At 37.0% G+C, this 23,867-nt stretch overlaps 1 protein-coding gene across 3 annotated transcripts in view; it reads left to right on the forward strand.

The window, feature by feature from the left end:
* The window catches only part of MATN2 (matrilin 2), a 71,236-nt gene that overhangs the window by 26,012 nt on the left and 21,357 nt on the right, over positions 1 to 23,867 (forward strand). For all 3 annotated transcript variants that reach the window (XM_032129962.1, XM_032129971.1, XM_032129952.1), the window contains exons 4-8: positions 3,327 to 3,449; positions 7,647 to 7,769; positions 14,232 to 14,354; positions 18,348 to 18,470; positions 22,373 to 22,495. In XM_032129962.1, the coding sequence (XP_031985853.1) occupies positions 3,327 to 3,449; positions 7,647 to 7,769; positions 14,232 to 14,354; positions 18,348 to 18,470; positions 22,373 to 22,495 (615 nt within the window). The remainder of the gene's footprint in view (positions 1 to 3,326; positions 3,450 to 7,646; positions 7,770 to 14,231; positions 14,355 to 18,347; positions 18,471 to 22,372; positions 22,496 to 23,867) is intronic.

Below are 23,867 nucleotides of genomic sequence, written 5' to 3' on the forward strand. Positions count from 1 at the left end.
TGCATGGTGAGATTAAATGCTCACTCATCTCTAGGAATGCTTTTGCCAGAAAAGAACTGAAGCTTATTGTAAGGGTAGTCTGGAGAATTTTCCTTACTTGATCTTTTCCAAAATTGTTTCAAAGAGCAGCTGAACTGCCTCAGCACAAAACACAACAACACAGACATTCATCGATAATAGATTTTTTTCCTGTTTCTTCCTTGCTGTATTGTTAGCTGGTGTAGTAGGATATATTTAAAAACCAAGAAAGAGTAAACTAATAATGGATTCAGAGTTTAAATGGAATGAACAGCAAATGCTGATTTTTAAAGTCATGTTTTAGAAACAAATCCAGTCAAAATACCATTTCTTTATGTTATGGTTGGTTTGGGGTTTTTTGGGGTTTGGGTTTTTTTTTCTGTTTTTGGTTTTTTGTTTGTTTGTTGGTTGGTTTTTTTGGGTTGTTTTGTTTTTTGCTTTTTGGTTTGTTTTTTTTCTGACTGGGCAGTGTCCAAGAAATTTATTAGAGTTTTTTAGCTCACTTTTAATCAAATACATGTGTTCTTCAGTAAAGCCAACCTCCCACTGCAGATGGAGGAGTATGGAGGTGACAAGGGTAGCGGTTGCCTCCTGCTCCAGGGAATGCCTCCCCAGGATTTGCTGTGCTGGAAATTCGAAGTGAGATCCTTAGACATATTTAAAAATCCAGACCCAGATTCAACAGAGAGTTTAAGCTGTTAGATTCATATGGATTTCAACATAAGGTACTAAATTGCAGATAGGATCCATACCATTTTATTTGTTCTCAACTGTGAAGCAGCATTCAGCTTGCTGAATTTCAGGAGAGTAATCATAGCCCCTGCTTCCTAGAGCACCTACATTCCTCCTAGGAAATGTGGTTAGTTTAAGTCCTCCCACTTGTGGACCCAGAGGAAATATCATTGTAGCTGAATGGAACATCTGGACACCTTGTTGCTTTGCTAAAGCAATTGAAGTCACCCCTCTGGTCAAGTCTCCTGGAATGCTGTCTGCTGGGCTTCATGCTGTGGGAGAAGACCTTGGCCCCTGAGCTGTCCTTGTGTCTGAATCACTCTTATGTCTGTGGGAATGTGTCTTCATGGTTCCTGTGATGACAGTAGAAAACCATGGCCAGATGATGAAGCTCTGTGGGGGAAATGAAAAGTAAGCCAAATTAACCACTATTTACTACTGGGTGGTAGAGACTACTAAGTACCTAGTACCTGTATTCTCAAAAGAATCCCTGTAAACTGGATGTGCTCCATTCCATTAAGTCAGAGGTTCCCTACAGTTGCTGCCCCTGGCTGCTAAAGATTTGGGGATGTCAGAAACACCAGTTGAAGCCAGGACCTCTTCTTATTACTAGTCAGCAAGGTGAAACAGAAGCAAAGAGTATTCTGAGGGATGAGAGGCATGAAGAATAAGACAAGAGTTGAAAACCCAGAAAAATATCGGTGAAAATGGGAACAGAATCCAGGAAAGGAGGTGGAGATTAGAAGAAGCGTGAGAAAGACCAAACTTGGGATGGAGCAGTCAGGGGCAAATAAAGTCTTTATTATATTCCTGTAAAGTAGATAGTGGTGTCATCCCCATTTTACATTGGGAGAATGGAGGCACAGAAACAGGGTTAAGTTTGTCAAAACCACCCACTGACTTTAGATATTTGACTCAGTGCAATCCCTCGTGTGATTTTCGGGGGCACTGAATGTTTTTGGACTAATACAACATGTTATTCACAGTTCTACAGCCATCACTTGATTGCTTGCAAATACAGAGTCAGGTGTCTCTATCTGAACAGATACAGTGTGAAGGCTGATTGATGTTTTCTTGAAGATACTGATATTGTTGGCTTGCCCAAAATCCAATAAGGACCCTGTGATATCAAGATAAAATCTAATTCACAACAAGGCTTGTGTTCAGATTCCTTAACTATGAGATCACTCTTTCTATTACTTCAGTCCTGCCTGTGACCACCAAACAGCTCCTGTAACAGATGAGGCTGCAGAAATCATTCAGAGAGCAGACTCCACTACAGAAATCGGACTGATGACCAGAGTATCACTGCTTGTAAATGGGTGTGACAGAAACACGTCAGAACATGTACACTATACTTGCGTAGTAGATGGGAAGATTGGTAACAGACGGTAAAAACGTATTCTCAGAAGGAACTTGAATTACTGGGTCTCCTGTCATTGAATGCTTTCCTTTTCAGAATGACAGAAAGATGAAAAAACAAGAAGTTGAAGTAGGTCTGTATTCACATAAATAAAAGTACTTGAGAAGTTTTATTATGGCAGAAATTTGTGAGATCCAACAAGCTGATTAAGAGATTAGGGAATTGTGGTGCTTTGTGTGTTAGCAATAAATACCTAACTCTTGTAAACATGCCAAAGAGCAGATACATAGTGTATATATCTTAAAATCATATGTGGGTTTTTTCCACAAGTACCACACCTACCACATTAAGTTATTTAGCAGGCTTCTGTTGTGGCTTCTAAAAGATTACTTTTAATATCTATTCCATAAATTTTGAGCTTTGTCGACCTAGCACATTAAGGAGCACATCAATCCCTAATTGCTGTTGCAAAATAGATAATTTTCCACACAGTGTTCTCTGAGAAGTAATTCACCTATATTTTATAGAGATTACATACAAGCAATGCTGCAGTGGAAAGAAAACATCAAGATTTCTTAATCCCCAAACACTGACCTGGAGAAAATTAGTTCAACAATGAATTTGACTGAATGAGCCTCTATTCTTTTTCTCTTTTATTGTCTCAGTCTGCTGCATTTTAATACTTGCTATTAGAGACATAAAATACAAACAGAACAAAAATAGAAAGACTTACAATCTGGAGTGTAGCTCAGCCCAGCTCCTGCTTAATGAATCTTGGAGATACATGTCCTCAGTGTCATCATGTATTATTTGCACATTCCTCAACATTAATAACTAAGCAAGCAAAATAGTCTCTTCATTCAGTTGTTTTTAGTCATTCTTCTTCTTTATTATTGGGTGCTGCGTGGTGATTTTCTTCAGGCAAGAAATTGAATGTCCTCTAAATCAGCTTACACTTAAATTACACTTATTTTCTTAATTTGAATATGATAGGTTTATTTCATTGTCTTTGTAGGATCACCAAATAATTCGTTTTTTCACATACTGTCTTGTATATTTTTATTTTCTTAAGCTCTCATTTTTGTCTTTACTAGCAATACTGAATTTGAAATTTCTAAGTTACTTCAGTAAAATTTTCTACACCAGTTTTTTTTTCCAGTGGCCACAAGTAATTAAGACCAGCACTTAGTAATGTTTTCCTTTTTTCTTTCAGTGCCTCATATGTGCAGTATAGTTGAGCACCACTGTGATCACTTCTGCATAAACACCCCTGGCTCCTACCTGTGCAGATGTAAACAAGGATACATTCTGAATGCTGACCAGAAGACTTGCAGCAGTGCGTTATCTTTCTTTTTTCTTTCATGCTCCCGAAAAGTGCTTAACATCACTTACCCTTTCTGTTGGGCTCATAAAGAACTGAGCTCAGTAAATAATTAATGTTAATCATCAGAAAGTGTCTGGAAAGGTGAAGTTGTAATTCTTTTTCTTGCTTTGTGTAAGTGAAGTTCTTACAAATCTTTCTGAGATACATCAAGCTAAATTTTATACACAGCTCTGCAGAGGTACACTGTAACTATATGAAATTGCATTTGAATTTTATTGGTATATTAAGTTCAACAATGAAACAACAACCAAATAAATAACTTTATCATCGCAAATGAAGTGAATTTAGATACTTTACGAACTTGTCCAGCTAGCAACAGTACTAAATAGTACAGAAGGGTGCAATAAGCCCCATACTAGAAAGCTGTGAAATAACTTGACATTCTGAAAAGCTCTTCTGAACTGCTGCTGGAAATAGAAGGGTTTGCAACGTTTCAGAAGTCTTGCTTATGCTCTCATTCCTCTCTTTAAAAGTGTTGACTTTTTTCAGTTTTTAGCAATTAGCTGTATAGTTTTTAATAACAAACTTTATTTCACTTTAATTTTGATCTTCATGATCGGTATTTTGTTAGTCCATTTTAACTTGCTTCCTAGTAAGTAACAGCAATTTACATTAGAGGGATATGCCCAAATTATTTCTGTATTCACCTTACTTTAAAGAAATTATGTAACGCTATCTTTACTTGTGGAAGATGTATTTGCTAAAAGTTCAGGTTTTTATCACACAGCAGTGCATGGATTCAAGTGGAAGTGCATAGATTCAAATTAAAGTTGCTAAACTGATTTTAGACAGAAGAAAAATTTTAGAAAACGTCTATTCAAGAAGCTGTGGGAGACAGTCATCGTGAGAGCATAGGATGTACCTCTTACAATCTCTAATTTAGAACTAAGGTGAAGACTGCAGGCTCAAATCCTGTTCTTGTGTTTGATGTTCTGTATCTCAGGAGAGTACCATAAAACTATCAGGTATCTTGAGATTAGTGGATTCTTAGTCTCTCTTGCTTAGAGCTGTATTTCATATCAAATACTAAGCACAAATGAACAAGTGAGGGTATGTCAGTATGTCACCTCAGAAGGTGATTCTGCAGCCTGGGGATTGGACTCTTTACATGTGTAGTGGGATACATGGTTTCAGAGCCTCAGTAAATAGGAGTGGGATCTAAATAATGTCAGCTCTGGAGAGATCAGGATATTCTCACTCCTGCATGGAAGCATCTTCAGACCCTTTGGGCTACAGCAGGAAAACCACTTTTGAGCTGTTCACCTTCTATGCTGTTGAGCTGTGAGAATCTGTTTTCTATTCCTTCTCACCACATCCTTCACCAAATGTAGACATTTGTCATAAGCATTTCTGTGAATTACAAGGCAATGTGTTGCATTAAATGGAACAAATGTAACACTTTATTTTTTCACTTCAGTGAAAAAACTTTAACACTTCAGTGGTTTTGTTTCCTGTAGAAGATGCACCAAACAAAGAAAAAAAAAAAAAAGAGTCCAATCTGGAATATTTCCTAATAATTATTTGGTTTAGTAACTCAGCCAAGACAAGAATACTGACCAGGACATTTTTCGTAGAGCCTATTTTCTCTACTTCTGCATGTTTGCTATAACTCGTCAGAAAGAAGGTGGTCATATGATGTAATCATCATTACAAATGATGGCTCCAACTATGTAATCACATTTCAGTAGTATTGTTATTGTCTAACCTTTTCTCTTCATTGTGTCCTTCTTAAAATGCTTCTTATTTAAAACTTTTGTATTCTTTTAAACCCTCCACATGCAGTTAAATATCTTAAAGAATTTTAACAAAGAATTTTTTTGAAATTTATTTGAAATTCAAAATTTTTCTTCTTTTTTAATTGTCTCTCACACATTGTCCCAATTCTCATCCCTAACATCAATTCTGGCTTTTTTTTTTTTTTTTTGTGAATAGATTTTTAAAAATTAATTACAAGTATGAAAAATTCTTCATTGTCTCTTCTTCTTTTTACTCTGTTACATTTCCATAGTTTTTCTCAGCCAGTAGTTTAGCATTTGGGCACTGCACTGCTTCAAATACAGGTTAATTTCCAAGAGCTTTTGAATTGTGTGTAATTTTTCTGCTGGTGACCCATGCACAGTAGCCCTCAATATGCTCCCTTCCTACAATTTTTCAAAGCCCTTTCCTGCATTGCTTTACCTTCTTTTTTAGCTATGATTTCTATTAGTTTTTCCCACTTACCCGTCACACATGATTTCTTTGTGTACCTGCTTTGATCATCAGTCAGATGATACCAGATTGCAGTTTAAGCAATATGAAAGGGAAATTAGTCCTTCAATGTGTTTGTAGCCTTTGGGTTTTTTACATCACTAAACTATAAACTAATTCTAGCAATTAGCACTGGAAATCTGAGAGTCATCAAAATGGCCTTAAATGTGCTAGGATGGTGCAAATCATTGGTGAAGGAGAGAGATGATGCAGTATCAGTCTAGAGAAGGTCAAACCATTACATCTAAAACCCGCACAGAGACGTAACAGAATTCATGAGGTTAGGGAGCCAAGCCTGGACAAAGGGGACACCTTAGTTCCGGAGGTAGGGGAACCACAGCAAAAGAAAAATGCACAGTCTGTGAGTATTTTAGTTACCTTCACTGGCTGTTAAATGCCCACAAATGCACAGAGACAATAGATTCCTCACTTGACATCTAAGTAAAATAAATCTTCATCATGTTTATGCAAAGTACAATACATGATCAACATAAACCAGATTTATTTATCTAAGGTTTGGATGTCTTCAGCAGCTCTTCCATGAACAAATACTTTCCTTATATACATAATTTAACACTTTCTGAATTAAATAATGCAGAAAAGATGAGTGGTATGTACCTAGTGTTATACTCTCTTTTCATTCTTTTTGTACCTAAAGTTAGACTCCGTTTTTATTCTTCTGCTCCCTTTTTTTTTTAATGTTGTGAGAATAAATGCTATCAGTACGCAGTTCTTAAAAGCCCTTAACCAAATGGCTTCAATCAGTAATGAACTGACAACTTTGCTTCAGGCTGGGAAATGGTTTGTGTGTTCAACATAAAATATTCTTACATTTGTTTAATTATGATGCTTTTGCATCCATGAAAGGATGCTCCTTTCGTGTACTGTGGTCTAACTTTTCTAGAGAAGAGTGTTTGTGTCAGATAATGGGTGTTCTTTACTTATTACACTGTATTTGTTTGTTTAACTAATCTCTCCCATTCTTCTCTAGAGATGCTCAAATCTTACATTAATAAACAAAATAATACAAAAGAGGAATGTAGCTGAAACAAGCTGGAAAATTATCTGTTTGTGGCTGTTTACACTGGAACAAAAGAGTTAAGCGACTGTTTGTGCTGTTCATCATGCCGCTTGATATGAAGCAGACAGCTATAAAAGAAAATTTGGTTTTGCTTGGCTGATTTCCTCAAACATGTTCAAAAAGCCTATTTTGTAGATGTAAATGACCATTATGTGTTGAGCAGTCTTTGAGCAACACAAAGTACTCTGCTTTCCAGAGCTTTCGCTGGGGAAACTTGGGGTTCTCATAAAGCTTTGGTCCGTTAAAGAGAAAGCCCAGTGTGCTTGATTTGGCTAGGTGCTGAACTGCCCTCTTTTGTAATGGTAATTTTTTTTTATGAGATCTTTTGCATGGAAGGGGTAACTTGCTATGGTATTTACATAAAACTGAAAAATTCTAAAACTCAGAAATGAAATATCCCCAAGTTTTTTGCTATTGTGTTTTCCTTTTCTTTCCTTTTCCAACCTTGTCATCATTTATCTGGTTATGCAAAAAAAAACCCTAAATATACACAAATAAACCCAATTATTTCTCTTTTTCAAAAAAAATCCCTGAAGAATGCCCTTTGAACTTTTTAGAGAAACATACATCAAGCAACTCTACTAGGCACCATTGATCCATTAATAGTCATTGCCTTCAGCTGAAGGGACAAGTGCTTCAGCTTTGAGTGACTGATCCTATTGGCTTTCAGTGTTTGATGGAATATTAGCATGATCTGTGTTAAAATGAGCTCATCTCAAAAGAGCTGTCCATAGCTTCCTGCAATTTATTTTTGATCTATAGTCTACCTGTGCATTGTAGAAGGTCAAAGAATTTCATACTCATGCAATTATGTGTTGTAGCTCAGGACCTTTGTGCTGTGGAGAAACATGCCTGTGAGCAGATTTGTGTGAACACACCTGGGTCCTACGTCTGTCAGTGTTATGAAGGGTATGAACTTGATGCAAATGGAAAGAATTGTGTTGGTGAGTAGCAATTCAGCAATTCACATTTATCTCTTGACACAAACCAAAGGAAAATTCAATATAAATTAGTATCCACTTTAGCCATAGACAATGATGTTCTCCTGCGTGAGTGGTAGATGAGAAAGAGCACATAATTGACATGTTTGTAGGCCTTTACTAATAATGAATGGTGTCTTGGGAAAATTGTTCCAACCAACTTCACACAGAAAGTAATTTTCTGTTTTGAAACAACGCACCCAATGTTTTTGAGATCTTTTTAGCTGGCCAGCAATGTACTGGCATGACATACGTGGCCATTAAAAAAACAAAGCCGGACAAACTCGGTAACTCCTCTTCAGACAGAAGTTATGCATGGAAAAACTTGAAAATTGACAATTTCTTGATGTTTTTTCACTTGATTTCATGGTCATGTGAGGAGAGATTTCAACCCCTTTTTGGGAAGACGACTTTAAGGAAAGTTTAGCCACGTTAAGGATCCATCTACTATGTACCTTTAATTTTCACTGTTGGCAGTAAGGAAGTCAATATCAGCTCCAAGAATTACAGCTCAAAAGAGAGAGTGTGAAAATATGGCACAATAATTTTTTAACACAAAACATACTTCCCTACCTATTACTCTGTAAGTATCTCACTCTTCTTCCCTGTTTTTACATGGTAAATACTTCTAGTATAATCTCTTTTACAAGCCTATGCACCTATTCTTGTAAACTTTTCATACCGTGCTACCTTTTGAGAAAATACTGTCTTCTGGTTTCCACTGCAAAAAAAAACCCCAGTGAGATCTGGATATTTGTGAGGTATTATCTTCAGGCAAGCACTTAGATGCATGCTGAATTTCAAACACATATTGAAGTCCCGTGGAAATGAATCCAAGTGAATCCGTGGCCTCAAATCTGCCACAGGCCATCACAATGGTTTTGTCCAACACCCTACACTTTCTTGTCGTTTTAAGACAGCTCTAAAATATCTTTCTCTTATTGCCTTCAAAGAGCTATTGGCTTGCAGGATAACCCTGTTTTGAGATGCAAAATAGGTGACAATTTATGGAACTTTCTGCATGTAGCTTCACATAGGACATACAAATAAGGTTTTGGGGTATTTTAGGTCTGGGATAACATGAGGTTTTGAAGAACATTCTTCAGAAATGTTTCCTTTACTTGTAGCTTCATGATTTCAGTATAGGGGTATTTAAAGGTCTCAACATAATTTGTCTCCAGAATAATTTTGCCTCTCTTGTATCATTTTAAGAACCTGCTTTTTGAAGCCAAATTGTTTTGAAAATGCAGATAATACTGATTATTTAGGCAAGTTTTTATGTTCTGGCCCAAATTTCTATATCTAATATTCATCTAACAACCTTAGCTGACCCTCTTGACCTTTACTTGTATTAGGATAAAGGATATACTTCTCTGCTGTTTATTTGACTGTATCCTGAGACAGAAAATTTGTGACTTCTGTTGGTAGATTCTTTCATCCCCAGTTCTTTCCTACTATATAATCTAATCCAAAATATTCACGCTTAGTGTCATCAGCTGTTGTTACTATTTTCCATTAAGTTGAAGTTCCTTGACAGCCAAGATATTCTTACCAGGAGGGTAGCTACCAGAGCATCATTCTGGTGAAATTCTTAGTATGTCAAGTCTAGTATTATCCTCTGTAATAAATACAAAGTCTATTTTTGTTATTTAAAGCTTCAAAATATTTCTATGCCATTTATTAAATTTTTTGCATTGGTATGTGTTTTTTGCCTGTTAATAACTTATCTGCAAAGTCTGGGGAGAGGGCTGCTTGGAGGTGTGATACATCTTTGACCTTTTTTTTTCTACCTCCTCACTGACTCTCTTTGGCATGAAGAGATACAGGTTTATTATAAGCTCTATTGTTGACATTTAAAGATATCATATTCTCTCTTCAGTTATTTTCAAATTACAGCATGCATGGTTCACTATCTTGAATTTTATAGCAGTTTTTCTTCTCCACTTGATTTCTATTCATTTGTACCTTTTAGCAACAAAGCATGAATACATGCGATTCATACCAGTGCAATAATTAGCAGTATTAATTGGGATTTTAAAGCACATTATTAACATCTCTATTTTTTTTTAGTTTTCTTTTGCATTTGCGTATTTGGCCACTTAACTTTTTAATTTCTTACTGACGTACAAGAATGGTTCAATGTATATTAATTATATTTGATCTATGCAGAACTTAGTTTCTCTATATTTCTTGAACAGGAAAAGCGTGTCTGGGTAACTTATGATTTCGATGCTAATTTGTCTGCCAATCCTATTGTCAGCCTCCAGGATTTGACTTTTCAGGTTTGAACAATTTGAGATTTTTGAGGAATATGCTACTACTAAGAATGTACAGCTTCTGCAGATGTGATCACCAACAAATAATCATCCTTCCTGGAAAATTTTATAAGGGAGACTATGTATAGTACTGAATCAGCAGTGATAACTCTCAGTTTTCATTACTCTTAAGCTAGTTAACCCTTCCTTTCTGTGAAGTATTTATTATCAAATGAGCAGGATCAGAAGAAAGATCTTGATGTACACCTATACTAGAGATCATTGAGAACAATAACAATTTTGCAAAAAGCAGTGACTTCATTAAGGTTACTGTCTCCTCCCCTTCCAGAGAATGAAAAGAGAATTTCAGTGGGAAATACACTTTGTGGTATTCTTGCAAAGAGTCAAAGGTTTCCATCTAAGATATCTAAGGCTTCTAAAGTTTGAACTCCAGCAAAAGCGAAGGAGAAAGTGCCGAAAATTCTTTTCACAGGCATGTTTGTTAAGATTTTTCTGATGGGCTAATTTAAGGATCAGTGGTGATACTAATTGCTTTACTGATATGTGCCAGCCAGTTACCTGAATGGCAATAATTATATGAAATCTCACAGCCAGAACTCACAATGTATCCATTCAAGCTGACCGCTGAACAACCAACCACTCTGAGAGTTTGTAATGCACAGTTTATGCACAAATTTGTAGGCTAAACAGTATTTGAAACTGTCAGCTCAGCAGTAAGTATGGATGGCAGGGCACTATAATTTTGCCTTTTTTTGAGCTGTTTTTCACATGGACAAAGTTATGTCAGTTGAAGTTTGGTGGTAATGAGCCATCCTTTCTCCATCATGCTGCTGGACACTCAGTCTCTCCACGTTGGTGTTGCTGGACATGCTGTCCTCTCTTTCCTGGCAGTAATGCTAGACTGTCTCCATATTGCTGCAGCTGCTGGGCTTGAGTCCTCTTTTTCTGCCAGTGGTTTGGCTGCTGGCATTCTCTGCAGTGCTGGCACCTCTCTGCAGTGCTGGCACTGCTGGATTTTTTTGGCTGGTTTTTAGATTCTTACGAGTCTTCCATGAGTCTCCTCTATCTTCCCCCATCTTCTTTTTCATCCTCCTTATGCCTTTACTTACTCTGTCCCCTTTTTCTCCTACCCTTCTCCTTAACTTACTTCATTCTCCCAGGCTTGAATAATCTGTATAAACATCATGGGGGTAAAACAACCATTCAAGAGAAAGGTGACCCATGCAGTCCATGGTTCAGAGAGGACAATGTAAGCACCCAGAGTGCAGAACTGGTAACTGGAAGTAAAAGATGGTTCTCATCACTTACTAAGTAAGTTTGAGAAAAACAAATACGGAACAAATACGCAGAGATGACAACTCAATTAATGGTTTGCTCACTAAAAAGGACACTAATAATTTGGAAAAATTTCTTATTGAAATAGACATGAGATAAAATTAAGAACAGTGAAGTTTCTTAAGTGTTCACATTTTAATGTATATCTTGTGACTCAGCATAGAAATATGAAAGTAGTGAAACTTCTATTAATTAAGAAAATATTATTCTGCTTTGCTCTTATACAACCTGTATATTTTCTGTATACCAACTAAAGGATTACAGTACTTCAGTATAAGACACACAAGTTTATGAATTTTCTCAGAGTTTTTAGGACGATTTAACTCCGTGGACAACTTACCTACTTGCTGACAGGAATGCTATTGACAAGTTTCCCTTCTAAACAAGTATCACCAAAACGAAGCACAAAGCTGAAATTGAAATGAATTTATAGATCAATGACTACTGTCAGTCTGCAAGGCTAAGCCTGCCTGTAAATAGTGCAATTTGTATATAAAAATATTTGGAAAAAAGGGAATAATACTTATCTCCAAAAGCAACTGTCAAGTGAATGGTCTTATTTCTTCACTGTGTTAATAGAAAGGCATTACTTAAATTAATATGCTCATTGTTCTTACAGGCCAACAGACCTGCTTCTGAGAGTCAGAGCTCAGAAGGCTACAAAGGCTAAAAAGCAAGCCTTAAAAAATTAGTTATTAATTTTGTTTTTTTACTTTCTGTCTAAGGTATGTTAGCAACTGCATAGCCATGAGAAGGTACAGTTCTTCCCTCTAGAGATTGTAATCTGAAAGTGCTTAGGGTCAGAGTTGCTCAGATGCTCATAATAAAGCATTCTGAGCCTTGTTCAGTTGTCTCTAAAACAACAAAACTGGTGAAAGAGCTGGAAGAAGTGTTCTGTGAGAAGTATCTGAGGACTCTGGGTTTGTCTAGTTTGGTGAAAAGGCTAAATGGGCAACCTTATCTCTCTGTACAGCTTAATGTGGAGGGGATGTGGAGAGGGAGCTCCATTCTGAGCTCTTCTCCCAGGGATAGGGCATGTGGGAAAGGTTCAAAGCTGCACCAGGGGAGGTTTAGACTGGACATTAGGAGGCATTTCTTTACTGAGGGTGGTCAAACTCTGAAACAGGCTTCCTGCAAGAGGTGGATGCTCCAAGCCTGTCAGTGTGTGAGAGGCATTTGGACAAAGCCAACTCTGAATTGGTCAAGCAGTTGGACTAAATGGTCATTGTGTGTCTCTTCCAACTGAGTTTTCTATTCTCACTGTTATAATCATTAGTTGGGCAGTTGTAGGTATTGCAATAGAAATTAATTTTGTTAAGGTTTAAATGCAGAGGAGGAGGTGACTTTACAGAGACATTCATATGGGCTATTTCCCAGGCATGATGCTAAATAGAATATATTCTTTGGCCTACCTATTTCTTAATGTGTCTTTTACACACTTGAAAATGTGCATGTGGTTAGAATTAATATAAGAGGAAAGCTAATTGTATGACACATTATATCCCTGAAACATGTACTCAGTAAATAGGTTTTAGTATGAATCGATTCACTCTGGAAACAGGAAGGTGCTTGCCAGGAAAATGGTATCACATGGTAGCCAGTAAGTAGTTTAATTTGACTTGATTCAACACAAATATTCTGAAGGGTTAAAAGAAATTCTTTCAAATTAACTGAATAGATTATTTGCTTTCCTGACTAGATGATCTTGACTAAACATAGTAGCACACCTGAGTGTGCATTATTTACATAGGTGGGGCACTTGAAGAAAGAATTGATTTCATTAAAACAAATTACTGCTTCTTAAAGAAATTTGTGAGGCTCAGCAGTATAAAGTAATGAAAAAATTTACTCAGCTGGCAAAGAGGAACCTGTCTTGGTATGAAACGAAGCACATTACTGTCTTCTGCGGAAAGAATCAGATATACTTTCCTAATGTAGGCCTGGCTGCTCTTTGCAGGCAGAGCACCAGCTTTGTGACTTATCTTTAATTTCTTCTAAGACTTTTGTTGTGAAGATGAAGCAAGAAATTTTAAAAATCCTTTAATTTCTTTAGCAACTTTGAATGGGCTTGACAGAGTAAACTCTGAAGTATTACTGTTTGTCAATCTAACTTCTAAATATGGATTTGTGTAATAAATGACCAGACTTATGAAATAAGTGACTGGACTGCCTGTGATTTTTTTTTCTTTTTTTTTTTTTTTTTTTTTTTTTTTAAAAGGCATTATATAAACAAAATATCAGTGGTGAATGTCAGCCTGAAGCTCTCAGGCTTTGTAGTTGCAGCTGCTTTGTACAGAATAAATCTGGAGCACATTAGAGGGAATGAATGTACTGGGACAGTCCTCAGTGTAGAAGATTATGCCAAGATTCTCCTATATACTCAGGCTACAGGAACAGCTCTTGAGAATTAATACAGCTGGGAGGGAACAAAGGAAAAGTAGAGCAATTCCAGGACTGGAACTTGAGAGACAGAAGACAGAACTAAATCAAACAAACTTTGCTATGTCCTGGCCTACAGTGTGAACATCTGGACAGAGTTACTGAGGCATGGTTTCCAGATCTGAGAAAACATGTTGAGAAGGCTCCTGACAATCTGAGAGTTGATAAATGTTCAAAGTTGAGAAATGATTCAGGACTCATTTAAAATCTGATTTACCAACTGGTGTTGTAAGTGCACTACTTTTTGCAGACAGAAATTACATCGGCTTTTCCTTTTTTTTTATAGCTACTGTGTGTCACTAGTACCATAATATCTATGCATAATAGTTCTGATTTTTTTTTTCTAATTGCACATGTTGGTCTTGTTCTTTTTCAGTTGTAGACTACTGTGCTTTGGATAACCAAGGCTGCCAACACGAATGTGTTAACACTGAAGACTCCTATTACTGTAGATGCCACCCAGGCTTCATTTTAAATCTAGACAAAAGAACTTGCAGAAGTAAGTTGTGATAAAGTTTAATTATTAACAATTTGCACTTATTCTGTCTTCCAGCTGTCAGCAGTAATACTCCCACTGCTCCTGGGAATGCTGAGTAATGCATCAGGTATAGAAAATGTCGGAGTGCTCTGGAAGCCAAAGGTCTTGAGAGCAAAGCAAGCTGTTTTGAGGGTAGAGCCTAAGGGTAGGGGTTCCTCCTGTGAACAGGAAACTTTTAACATGAAATCCAGCTCCTTTTCAACAGCAAAAAGCCAAAGCTTTGTCTTGGATTTCTCCTTGATTATTCGCCTTTTTTCAGTTAGAATGTAATCTCCCTAGCTAGGTAAACAAACAAGTCTGCACAAGACAATTTGTAATCAGTTTCCTTTGTAAAATGATTTAAATTATGAGTAGTTTCCCAATCAGAAGAAACATTACAGTCTATTTTTCTGTGGATTTTTCTGCAGAGTGAGTTCACTGATAGTGTGACAAAGTTCTGGTAACATCAGTATCTTCTGCTAAGCTTCCATATTACCTCCAGCTTATAAAAACTTCATGGCTTTGCTTGTTTGTTGTTCGTCAAATTTGATACCAGGCTAAAAAGATCAAAAATTACTGGAGTTAGAATGGACATAAAGTGGAGGGGAACTGACCAGAAAATACTCATGCCAAGGCTTCCTGTAATTGGGAAAAAAAGCTAATACCTCCACAGTGTTTAATGTCATAACTCCCTTTCAGGAAATGTCAAGGGAAAACCTTAATGTACCTTTCTAGTTACCTTTCTTCATAAATGTGGGCTTTGATAAAGAAATAATACTACTGTACCTATAAGCAGGCAAGCTCCGTTAGTTTTAGATGATTGTGGCTGCCAGTGGTGAATTTAACCCATATCACTGAATAATGTATTCAAACATTATTTCTGAAAAAATGCATCAATATATGTTGTTTTCACAGGCTTTGGGGCATTTCAGTCCTTCTGATGAGAGACTTGGTTAGCCTATAGACTGTATCTGTATTGTGTACTATGCTTGGTATCTATTTCACTTAAATTTAACACTTGGGAAGAAAACATGTAATCCAGGCTGTACATGTGTTCTTACGATCAAGGGAAAGAGACGTACACTTCTCAAAGGTGATTGCTCCCAATTCTGACACAAATTTATGGAATTGCCTGTATTTTCCTTGAGCATGCAGGGGGCCTGGATGACTTGTTAGACTGGACACATAATTTTTAGATGGTCAGAGTCAGGGAAGATGAAATTTCTGCTTCCCAAGGGTCAGAGTATGGTTTGTAGTGGTTAACATAAAGTGTAGATTGTATTAATACTCCCATTTGTCAAGTATCTGTCAGCTAAGGGCTGGCTAATTATACTTCCACATGTACTTCCACATCCATATATATTTGAAATCTTACTTTAATGTGCTTCCACTGCCCAAGCGTAAGTTTTTGTTAATTTCTTTGATTTAAGAATGTGGATTTTAAGCAGTGTTTTGCCTTCCAGTTTGAACTGAAGAAAGTCCTTAAAACTGCATAAACGTTTCTTATACCTTGACTGATTTTTAGTTTATGGCCTAACTGTATGCATTATTTTAAGATGTTTGAATTGATGATCCACAGAATGCTGACATCTGAGGGAATGTTCTGGGAAACTAGTATTTCAGGCTTGCCCTTTCTCTATCCTCTATCTGTTGCTTGAGACAGTATATTGGGCATAAATAAGCGTAAATAAAACTTACTAAGCCACTTTTCCTTACCCTTGATATCTTCTGAGCCTTGCTAATAAATTAAAGCATGAATGAAAGAACTGTGTAGCTCTTAATGCTGTGCAAGTCAAAACAGCATGAGAGCTCTTCAGAGCAAAAGTGTCCCCTAGTTCCCATGTTATGAATCACACTGCGTTTGAGTCAGCATAAACGTTGCGAACAAACAAACTACAGATCACTGGATTTAAAATGTTTGTGACTTTAAAACTTTTAACATAAATTTCTACATATTTGTCTTATGTACTGAGTCTCAGGGATAATGGCCAACTAGCCAAGACCCACACCCATGCCAGACAAGTTCTCTGCATCAGCAAGCAGGCCTGAGGCGCCCACTCCCGAGATCTCATGATTGTCTCAGAATCCTGACTTCCCTTTCAAAAACAGAAAGTAAGCCTTTATGCTCATGGCTACAAAGAAATGCTTGGAAATGTAAGTGGTGTCAGTATGGTCATGCATATCTGACAAATGGTTTCTCTGGGAACTATTCCAAAGTTCTCAGAATGAAACACAAGGAGCAATGCTCATGAAGGCAGCCTTGCCAACACCATCACAGTGCCCTATGGCTGGAAGAGCACAGCAAATTTGGTTTATCAGTGAGGCAGGTGGAGGACATTCAAGCTACTATTAAGGAGACTTCTGCCACTCTTGCTGCTCCCTTCAAGAGAACAGATGGCAGCTTCTCCTTGTACTAGGGGGTATTGAGCCTCACCTGTTGCTCTTTACGAATGGCCCGTTTGAATTCTGGATGGGTTCACCTAATTTGTAGCTGGGCAAGGCTCTGTTAACATCATTAATCTGGGCTGTGTTAATGAAGCCCTGTGAAGTGTATTTTTAGTGTCCCAAACAGAATAGCCTCAAGGTTTCAACAGAAATAACAATACCTATTTTTAAACCCTTGTGGTCATCTTCAGAGTCAGTTACCCAAGAAAAGTCTCTCCTGCACACTTGAGTGAGCAAGGATTTGAGCAGCTAAATGCATCACAGCACTGAGTAAGTCCAGAAGGCATACAGCTATATTCCTCTGGTGCACACATGTGGCTTTTTGGGTTCTGTCTCTTCAGTGCACTCTTCAACAACCTATATTTTCTAATCTTCATTTTAGTGAACAGATAAGATATCCCCATGTTATGTATATATCTATGTGCATACGCTGTCAAAAAAAGCTTTGGTAAAGGAAATGTTAATTAATGTTATTAATGTTAATTAATATACAGAGTGGTGTTCATAAATTATAAAATAGTCCTTCCGAGTTTTCTTAGATAGTCACATTCCACTTTGTTTATTCAGTAAATATAGATGGTTTATTATCACTAAGGGCTTTCATCATATATGAAGACTCAATTCAATTAACCTGCCACAGATCCAAAGAAAGAACTGTCCATGCCTCTTAAAGCAAATCACCTCTGGAAATAATTAACTTCTGGGAACAAAACCCCCTGAGTTTTCAAGTTGTTCAATAATGAGGTGTTCAAAAGTGCCTGGATATTTTGTGAAGTGTGATTTATGTAATTTGTGACTTGTTTATCTACTTCTAGCCGTGCTGAGGGGTTAGGACAATTTTTCACTAGTATAAATTAACCACACTGACACAAAACTAAGTGATGGGCACACACTGCATCTAAGTGAATGTCAGATTCTTTGACTTCATCAATAATGATAAACTCTATATGGAAATATCTCAGTGCTCAGTGCACAGTTGCTTTCCTTTCTAAGGTACTTTATCCAGTAGTGGTAGCTGTTTCTAGACTGCTTATCTTCTCTTCCATGGGTATATTAAATGGAAGAATTGTGAAGCAAGCACTCAGAGCTGTTAAAAGCATCCACACTCCTGATGACTTGGTTGGCTTGCTGTGATACAATGAATGGCATTCAAAAGCATGTTTGTGTGTGTATTACAGATCATGTCTAACATGCTCTGAGTGAATAGAGGCAATTTTGATGAGACAATGTTTAAGGCTTAGCTGCAAAATATTAAGAAATATTTAAGATTCTAACTTCTCTACCACATGAACTTCTGTTCTTGAAGAATTCTTTGTAGTATTTGTCAGGTGTACCTCAGTATCGCAGATATTTGGAAAAAAAGAAACATTTTATTTTCATGGTTTGAAACAATATGGTAAAACACCAAAATGGTGCCTAAGGAAAAAAAGGCAGAAGAAAAGAAAAGAAAACAAAGTAACTCATTTTTACCTAGTTTATTTCTGAGAAATTATATTACTCACTGACACAGACGCTTTTTTTTTTGTTTAGAACCAGATTATTGTTCTCTTCAGGACCATGGTTGTGAACAGGAATGTGTTAATACAGATGATTCCTATTTTTGTCAATGCCGAGGAGGGTTTAGACTTAATCCAGATAAGAAAACATGCAAAAGTGAGTAATCCTTTAGACATAATAAAGTTCATCTGCTTTTATTTCTTGAACCTGCAGTGAATCGTTTCCCTTCTGAAAGGATGGAAGTTTTCTCTGTAATTAAGGTTGAAACAAATGTTTCTTTATAAACTTGAATTTTAATTGAATGAATCATGCTGGGAAAATATACATTTTGCTGCCTTGTAGATTACTTTGTATATTAGACATTTTTGAAGACTTTTATGGAAACCTGAGGATTAATGTAGGAACCAAAATGACTTAAAATAAGTTCATTACTTATTTGATACTTTCTGGCCTTGGCTTGTAAAAACACAAGCAGCTTATTTCGCCCAGTTGGTTTAGCCAAGGACAGATACATTTAATCAGCTTGGAAATGTGTTGAACAGGCAACATAGCTATCAAAATCAACTTAGAGTCAGACACAAAACTTCACAGTTTCCTAAAAAAATTGTAAAAACAGCATGAGCAGTGTCAGTGTTATAAACCAATCACACATAATATTTACTTTAGAAAGATTTAGTGCTACAGCTCTTCTTGAGTGGGGCCTGGAATCACAGCAGATTTTTAATGTAATGTGTTCAAGTTTAGGGAGAATATATTCAGCAAAATGAAATAGCCTGATCCTGTGACTCATTTGTTGGGGGGAGAAAATCGTACTACTGGTATTTCATGAATATTATAAACTTTCTGGAGCAATCTAATTCTATTTCTAGACACTCATAAAATTTATCTGGTTTTGTTTCTGGTTTTGTATCTGGTATTTTTGTTCAGTCTTAAAGATACAATCTCACAAAGCATTTTCGTTTGCACAGTGCTGTTTTTGCAGTAATCCATGCTATTCTGCTTTTTATTATCTATATGGTATTCTAATACATTCAGATTTTTATAGATTCAAAAGCCTTGGTAAGCAAAAGAGCAGCATTGTATAAAATACTTATTGCCGAGGATGTAATTGCAAATTAAAGGCAAATTGTAATTCCCATTGGGGGTATTTTTCCTTATAGGACTTTGGATTTGGCTGCAAATCTGGTGATGTTTCCAAGATGAAGCTCCTATTCCAAATCTTGTTGTAACAAGGGTCATGTTAGCTAAGCTAAGCTTGTAAAATAAAGCAGAATATTTGCATATATGGCCTTTTCAGAAATCAGGGTCAATAGATGAATGGTGACAAGAACCAGGCATTCTTCCTCCGCCACCACGTGTGACTTCTGATGACTACAGGAGGAGATCTAGGGGGTCAAAGTGAAGCATTACATAGCTGAGTGTTTGCAGTCTGGTCTCAGATCCTCATCTCAGTGTCAGCTTTAGTAGGTGTCCAAAGCACGGAATCCAGTATTGTTTAAGTGAGCTTTTCTAAGCTGTTTTACTTCAGAAACCCTTATGGCTGGCTTCAGTTTTTCTCTTCACAGAAGTAAACTTCTGTGCTTTAGGTCAGCATGACTGTGAGCATGAATGTGTTAACATGGAAGAGTTGTTTGTGTGCAAATGTCATCTCAGATACGCCCAACAACACCATGGCGATACGTGCAGCAATGAGTGTGCCTCATGAACTGCAGTGACTAGTTTACTGCAAGGCAGAGGTGTGAACAGAGTGAGAAAACACTCCTGGGTCCCTTTTGAGATATTTGAGTCATGCAAACCTATGTTACTGCAAAGTCCACCACAAGCCAGGCCTAGTGAAGTAATGTGATAGTGAGATCCCTGATCCAACAGAGAACTAAAGCATCATTTTCTCCTATCCAAATAACTGGGGAAATGTGTTCGGCCATTTCACACAAAGGCACTGTCTGACACAAGGACAGTGCTTGCTGCTGAACATCTGTATTGTTGCTATGGGCTGTGTAACACGCAGCACACCTCATATTGCTGTATGCTGATATGTGGGGATATGAAGAGACCCATCTCTTCTGTATGTTTACACCTTCAGTGATCCATTCAATGAAATGTCCTCTTTTCAGAAGAATCTTGCTAAACAAAGGATTGGTGTTGGCCCAGAGAAACCCAACAGCACTGCCCACTTGGCATCACCCAGTTTTAGAAGATAGTTTTGTTGCAGAGAACCATTTTACATATCACCTAAAATATTGGCAGCATTTTTCCCCAATGTACTTAAAACATACTTTTCCAAAGGAATACCCGAATTAAAAAAAAAATCACTGAAGTCACTGAAATTTTTAAAAAACTTGATAGGAGCGGGAATAATCATTTTTAAATAAACTGTGGTAAAGCCGTGTTTAAGGTAATCTAGATGTGTTGCAACTTTTTGACAATTATAGTTTAAGACTTTCTCAAGCTGGATATCTAAAAGTTAGTATCCTAAGACATTTCTTGTCTGTAAAAAGGGTGAGCTTTCCCCAGTCATTTTCCCTGTTTGCATTTTTTTTTTTTTTTACACATGTAATAAAGCACATGTGATCACAAAATTTACAATTATAGTGATTTCCAAAGCCTGGTAATCATCACCTTTGTGATTATTGCACTCTTTGAAAGAGTGTGTTACAAAATTCTGCATGAGATCCCCAAGTACTTAAATGTTAAAAATTCATGTTGTTATGTGGGTGTTTGTATTGAAAAGATGGAGCCAAACAGATGTAATTTTTCACAGAGAATATGGGTATTTTCTTTTTTTTTTTCCACTTTTTTTTGTGCTCTGAGAAGTTACACAAGCTTCTTCATGATGATGTGAACTCTTGGAAAAAGGAGAAGGTTCCAGCTGGAACTTGCTTTAGCTAGTAAAAACTGACACCTCAGCTTCATTTGTTCAAGCCTACGATGTCTCTCTATATACAATGGTAAATCTGGACCAGTTACTGCAAACTCGTTGCTTAGTTAAATAAACCAATAAACAGAAATATTTAGAATAAGTGATTTAGCATTAAGTACAGATTTATTTTTAATGTAAACAAATTGCTGCAGACACATCTGTTCACATCTGTAAACTATTTGCAACTGGAGACATGCGAGACTGTGTTTGTGTCTGAGGGAACTCCAATACTTTTGATCAAGTTATGCTAAAGTGATTTGGGCCTATATAACTAAAACTAGACATTAACAAACCAGCAGGAAAACACTATGAGGAAGTTCAAAGCTTTTTTCCTAAAATGTCCTTCTTCTATACTCACAGAGTCAGCAAATTGCATAGTACATCTGCAAGCGCACGTATCTCACCCTACAGCTTTGCTGTCTACTGTGAGGAAATATATTTTTTAAACCCAGTTCACACCCCTCTCCCTTCCCCCACCTTTTGTCTTTCACACTAGTTGCATACAAGACTTAGAAGACATATTCCATTTTATCTTACTTGGAGTAGGAATAGGGAAATCAAAGAAATTGAATATGTTAAGACACTCTCACTCTCATAATTTCTACCTATCCCTCACTAGGCTTTAACTGCTTGAACTTGTTGGCAGGTTAAAGTTTTAAATTGGTGATTTCTCATCTTGTTGAAAAAAGAATTTAGTCTTTATGAAACAATCTGAAAGCCATAATTTCTATTTCAAAAATTACTAATACTCATATTTGCTGAGAAAATTTAATGGTGAACATAAGAGACTGTCTTGTTTTTTAAAGAAGGAAAGCATGATTCTGTGGGTAAGACCAGACTGGACTTCAGGGTTCTCCCTTCTCTCCACTTCATGATAGTTCAACCACATCGCAATTTTTGGCAAGGGAAATCTGCTCTTCACCAAGTTTGCTATCTGCCAAGTGGGGTTGTTGAATTAATTTCACTTAGGTGTTGTTAACTCAGGTTTCTCAAGTAGTCGGAGATACTTGCGTAAGTAAAAAGCTGTACTGATCTTTTCCCCTTGCTCTGCAAATGTATCAGGTACTAACTACAGTGTCATAGTTTATGTATCTAAGACACCAATGTGATTTCTTCAATCATTAACACAAATCAATAGGAGTGGACCACTGTGTTGAAAGCAATCATGGCTGCGAGCAACTGTGCCTAAATACAGGTGACTCCTATGTCTGTCAGTGCTCTGAAGGATTTGTCATCAATGAGGATCTAAAAACCTGCACACGTAAGTCTTGCAAGAACTTCATTTCAGTTCCCTTGGGAATGGTTTCTGTTTCCATACAGGGTAGAGGACTCGTCTTCAATTTATTCTTACAGTCTGCATTTCAGTAATACTTTAATAATTATTTGAAAGCAGAAACAGAAAAAGTATTTAGGAAAGAATACTTGTCAAGATAACTCTTACTCCTCACATATTCAGAGAAGGTTTGGGAGACCTCTTCATCCCCAGGTGTTGAGGATAATTTTTCAGTCACATGATAAATGTGTCTGACAGGTCATCTGGACAGCAGTGTCCCCCAGGCAGACTGCACCGCTTTACCTGGGGCAAGAGGAGAACTGATAGCCCCACACTGAGCTTTAAATTTAGCATGGGAATCCTTAATAAGTGAGCAGAAGTTGTCCTGGCAGCTCTCTGCTTTTTATAAATCTAAGGATCATTGAGAATTGATACAATTTCACAAACAGTTGAATTGCCTCCTTCACTGGAAAAATAATGTATAGAAAGGGCGAGAAAAAGAAGGATATGAGTGCATTTTACCTGTTGACTTTTTAGACCTCTTTGGAGAGAGTCTTCTGTCCACTTTTTCCACAAATTTTGGAGGTACATTATTTTTCAAGCTTGTAGAGTGTTGGAGCAGCTCCAGAGTTCATCCTTTTTCTTGCTCTCAGGCAACACAGTTTTAAGAGAAGTCAAACTGCAAGTCCTCCATCACAAAAATTATCTAAACAGAATTGAGGCAAATCAGCAAAGGCAGTTTGCCTTTGTATTTATCCTCGTGTTTGCCTCCATAGTAACCTTTTTAGCCGCATCCAATACCTTGACAGACTTTGCTTCTGTCTGCCACTGCAGCTCTCTAAAAAGGGGCAGACAGTAACACAAAAGTATAATTAGTGTATGTGTAACAACAATAGGGTCTACTAAAACCAATTTTTTTAGATATTTATCTGTAGTACCACTGAAAATTTAGAAACAGCCAAATAATGGAGTTTTATCAACTTGCAAATGGAAAATCCCTTTTCCTTTGTAGTAACAAGAGATAATTTTCATTCCTGAGTTATTTTCCTCCAGGCTGTACTTGGAAGCCTATCAGCAGCAGAGTTCAAGAAGCATTTGGACAACATTCTTTGGCAGATAGTGTGAGTTTTGGGGCTGCTCTGTGCAAGGCAGGTAGTAGGATGTTGACTGGTCCTAGTGAGTCCCATCCAACTCAGGATATTCTATGATTCTATGAAAATGGTGCTGAGTGCAATGAAACTGAGCTTTTTTCAATAGCTCCTCTTCTCATAACCTTGTCCTCATATCTATTTAGGAAAGATCTGTCCTGTTCCTGAGCTCTAGGTGAGGTGTTGAAACCTCGTGAACATTTTTAGGCTAC

Source organism: Corvus moneduloides, chromosome 1 (genome assembly GCF_009650955.1).
Source record: "Corvus moneduloides isolate bCorMon1 chromosome 1, bCorMon1.pri, whole genome shotgun sequence".
In the NCBI taxonomy this organism is placed as follows: domain Eukaryota; kingdom Metazoa; phylum Chordata; class Aves; order Passeriformes; family Corvidae; genus Corvus; species Corvus moneduloides.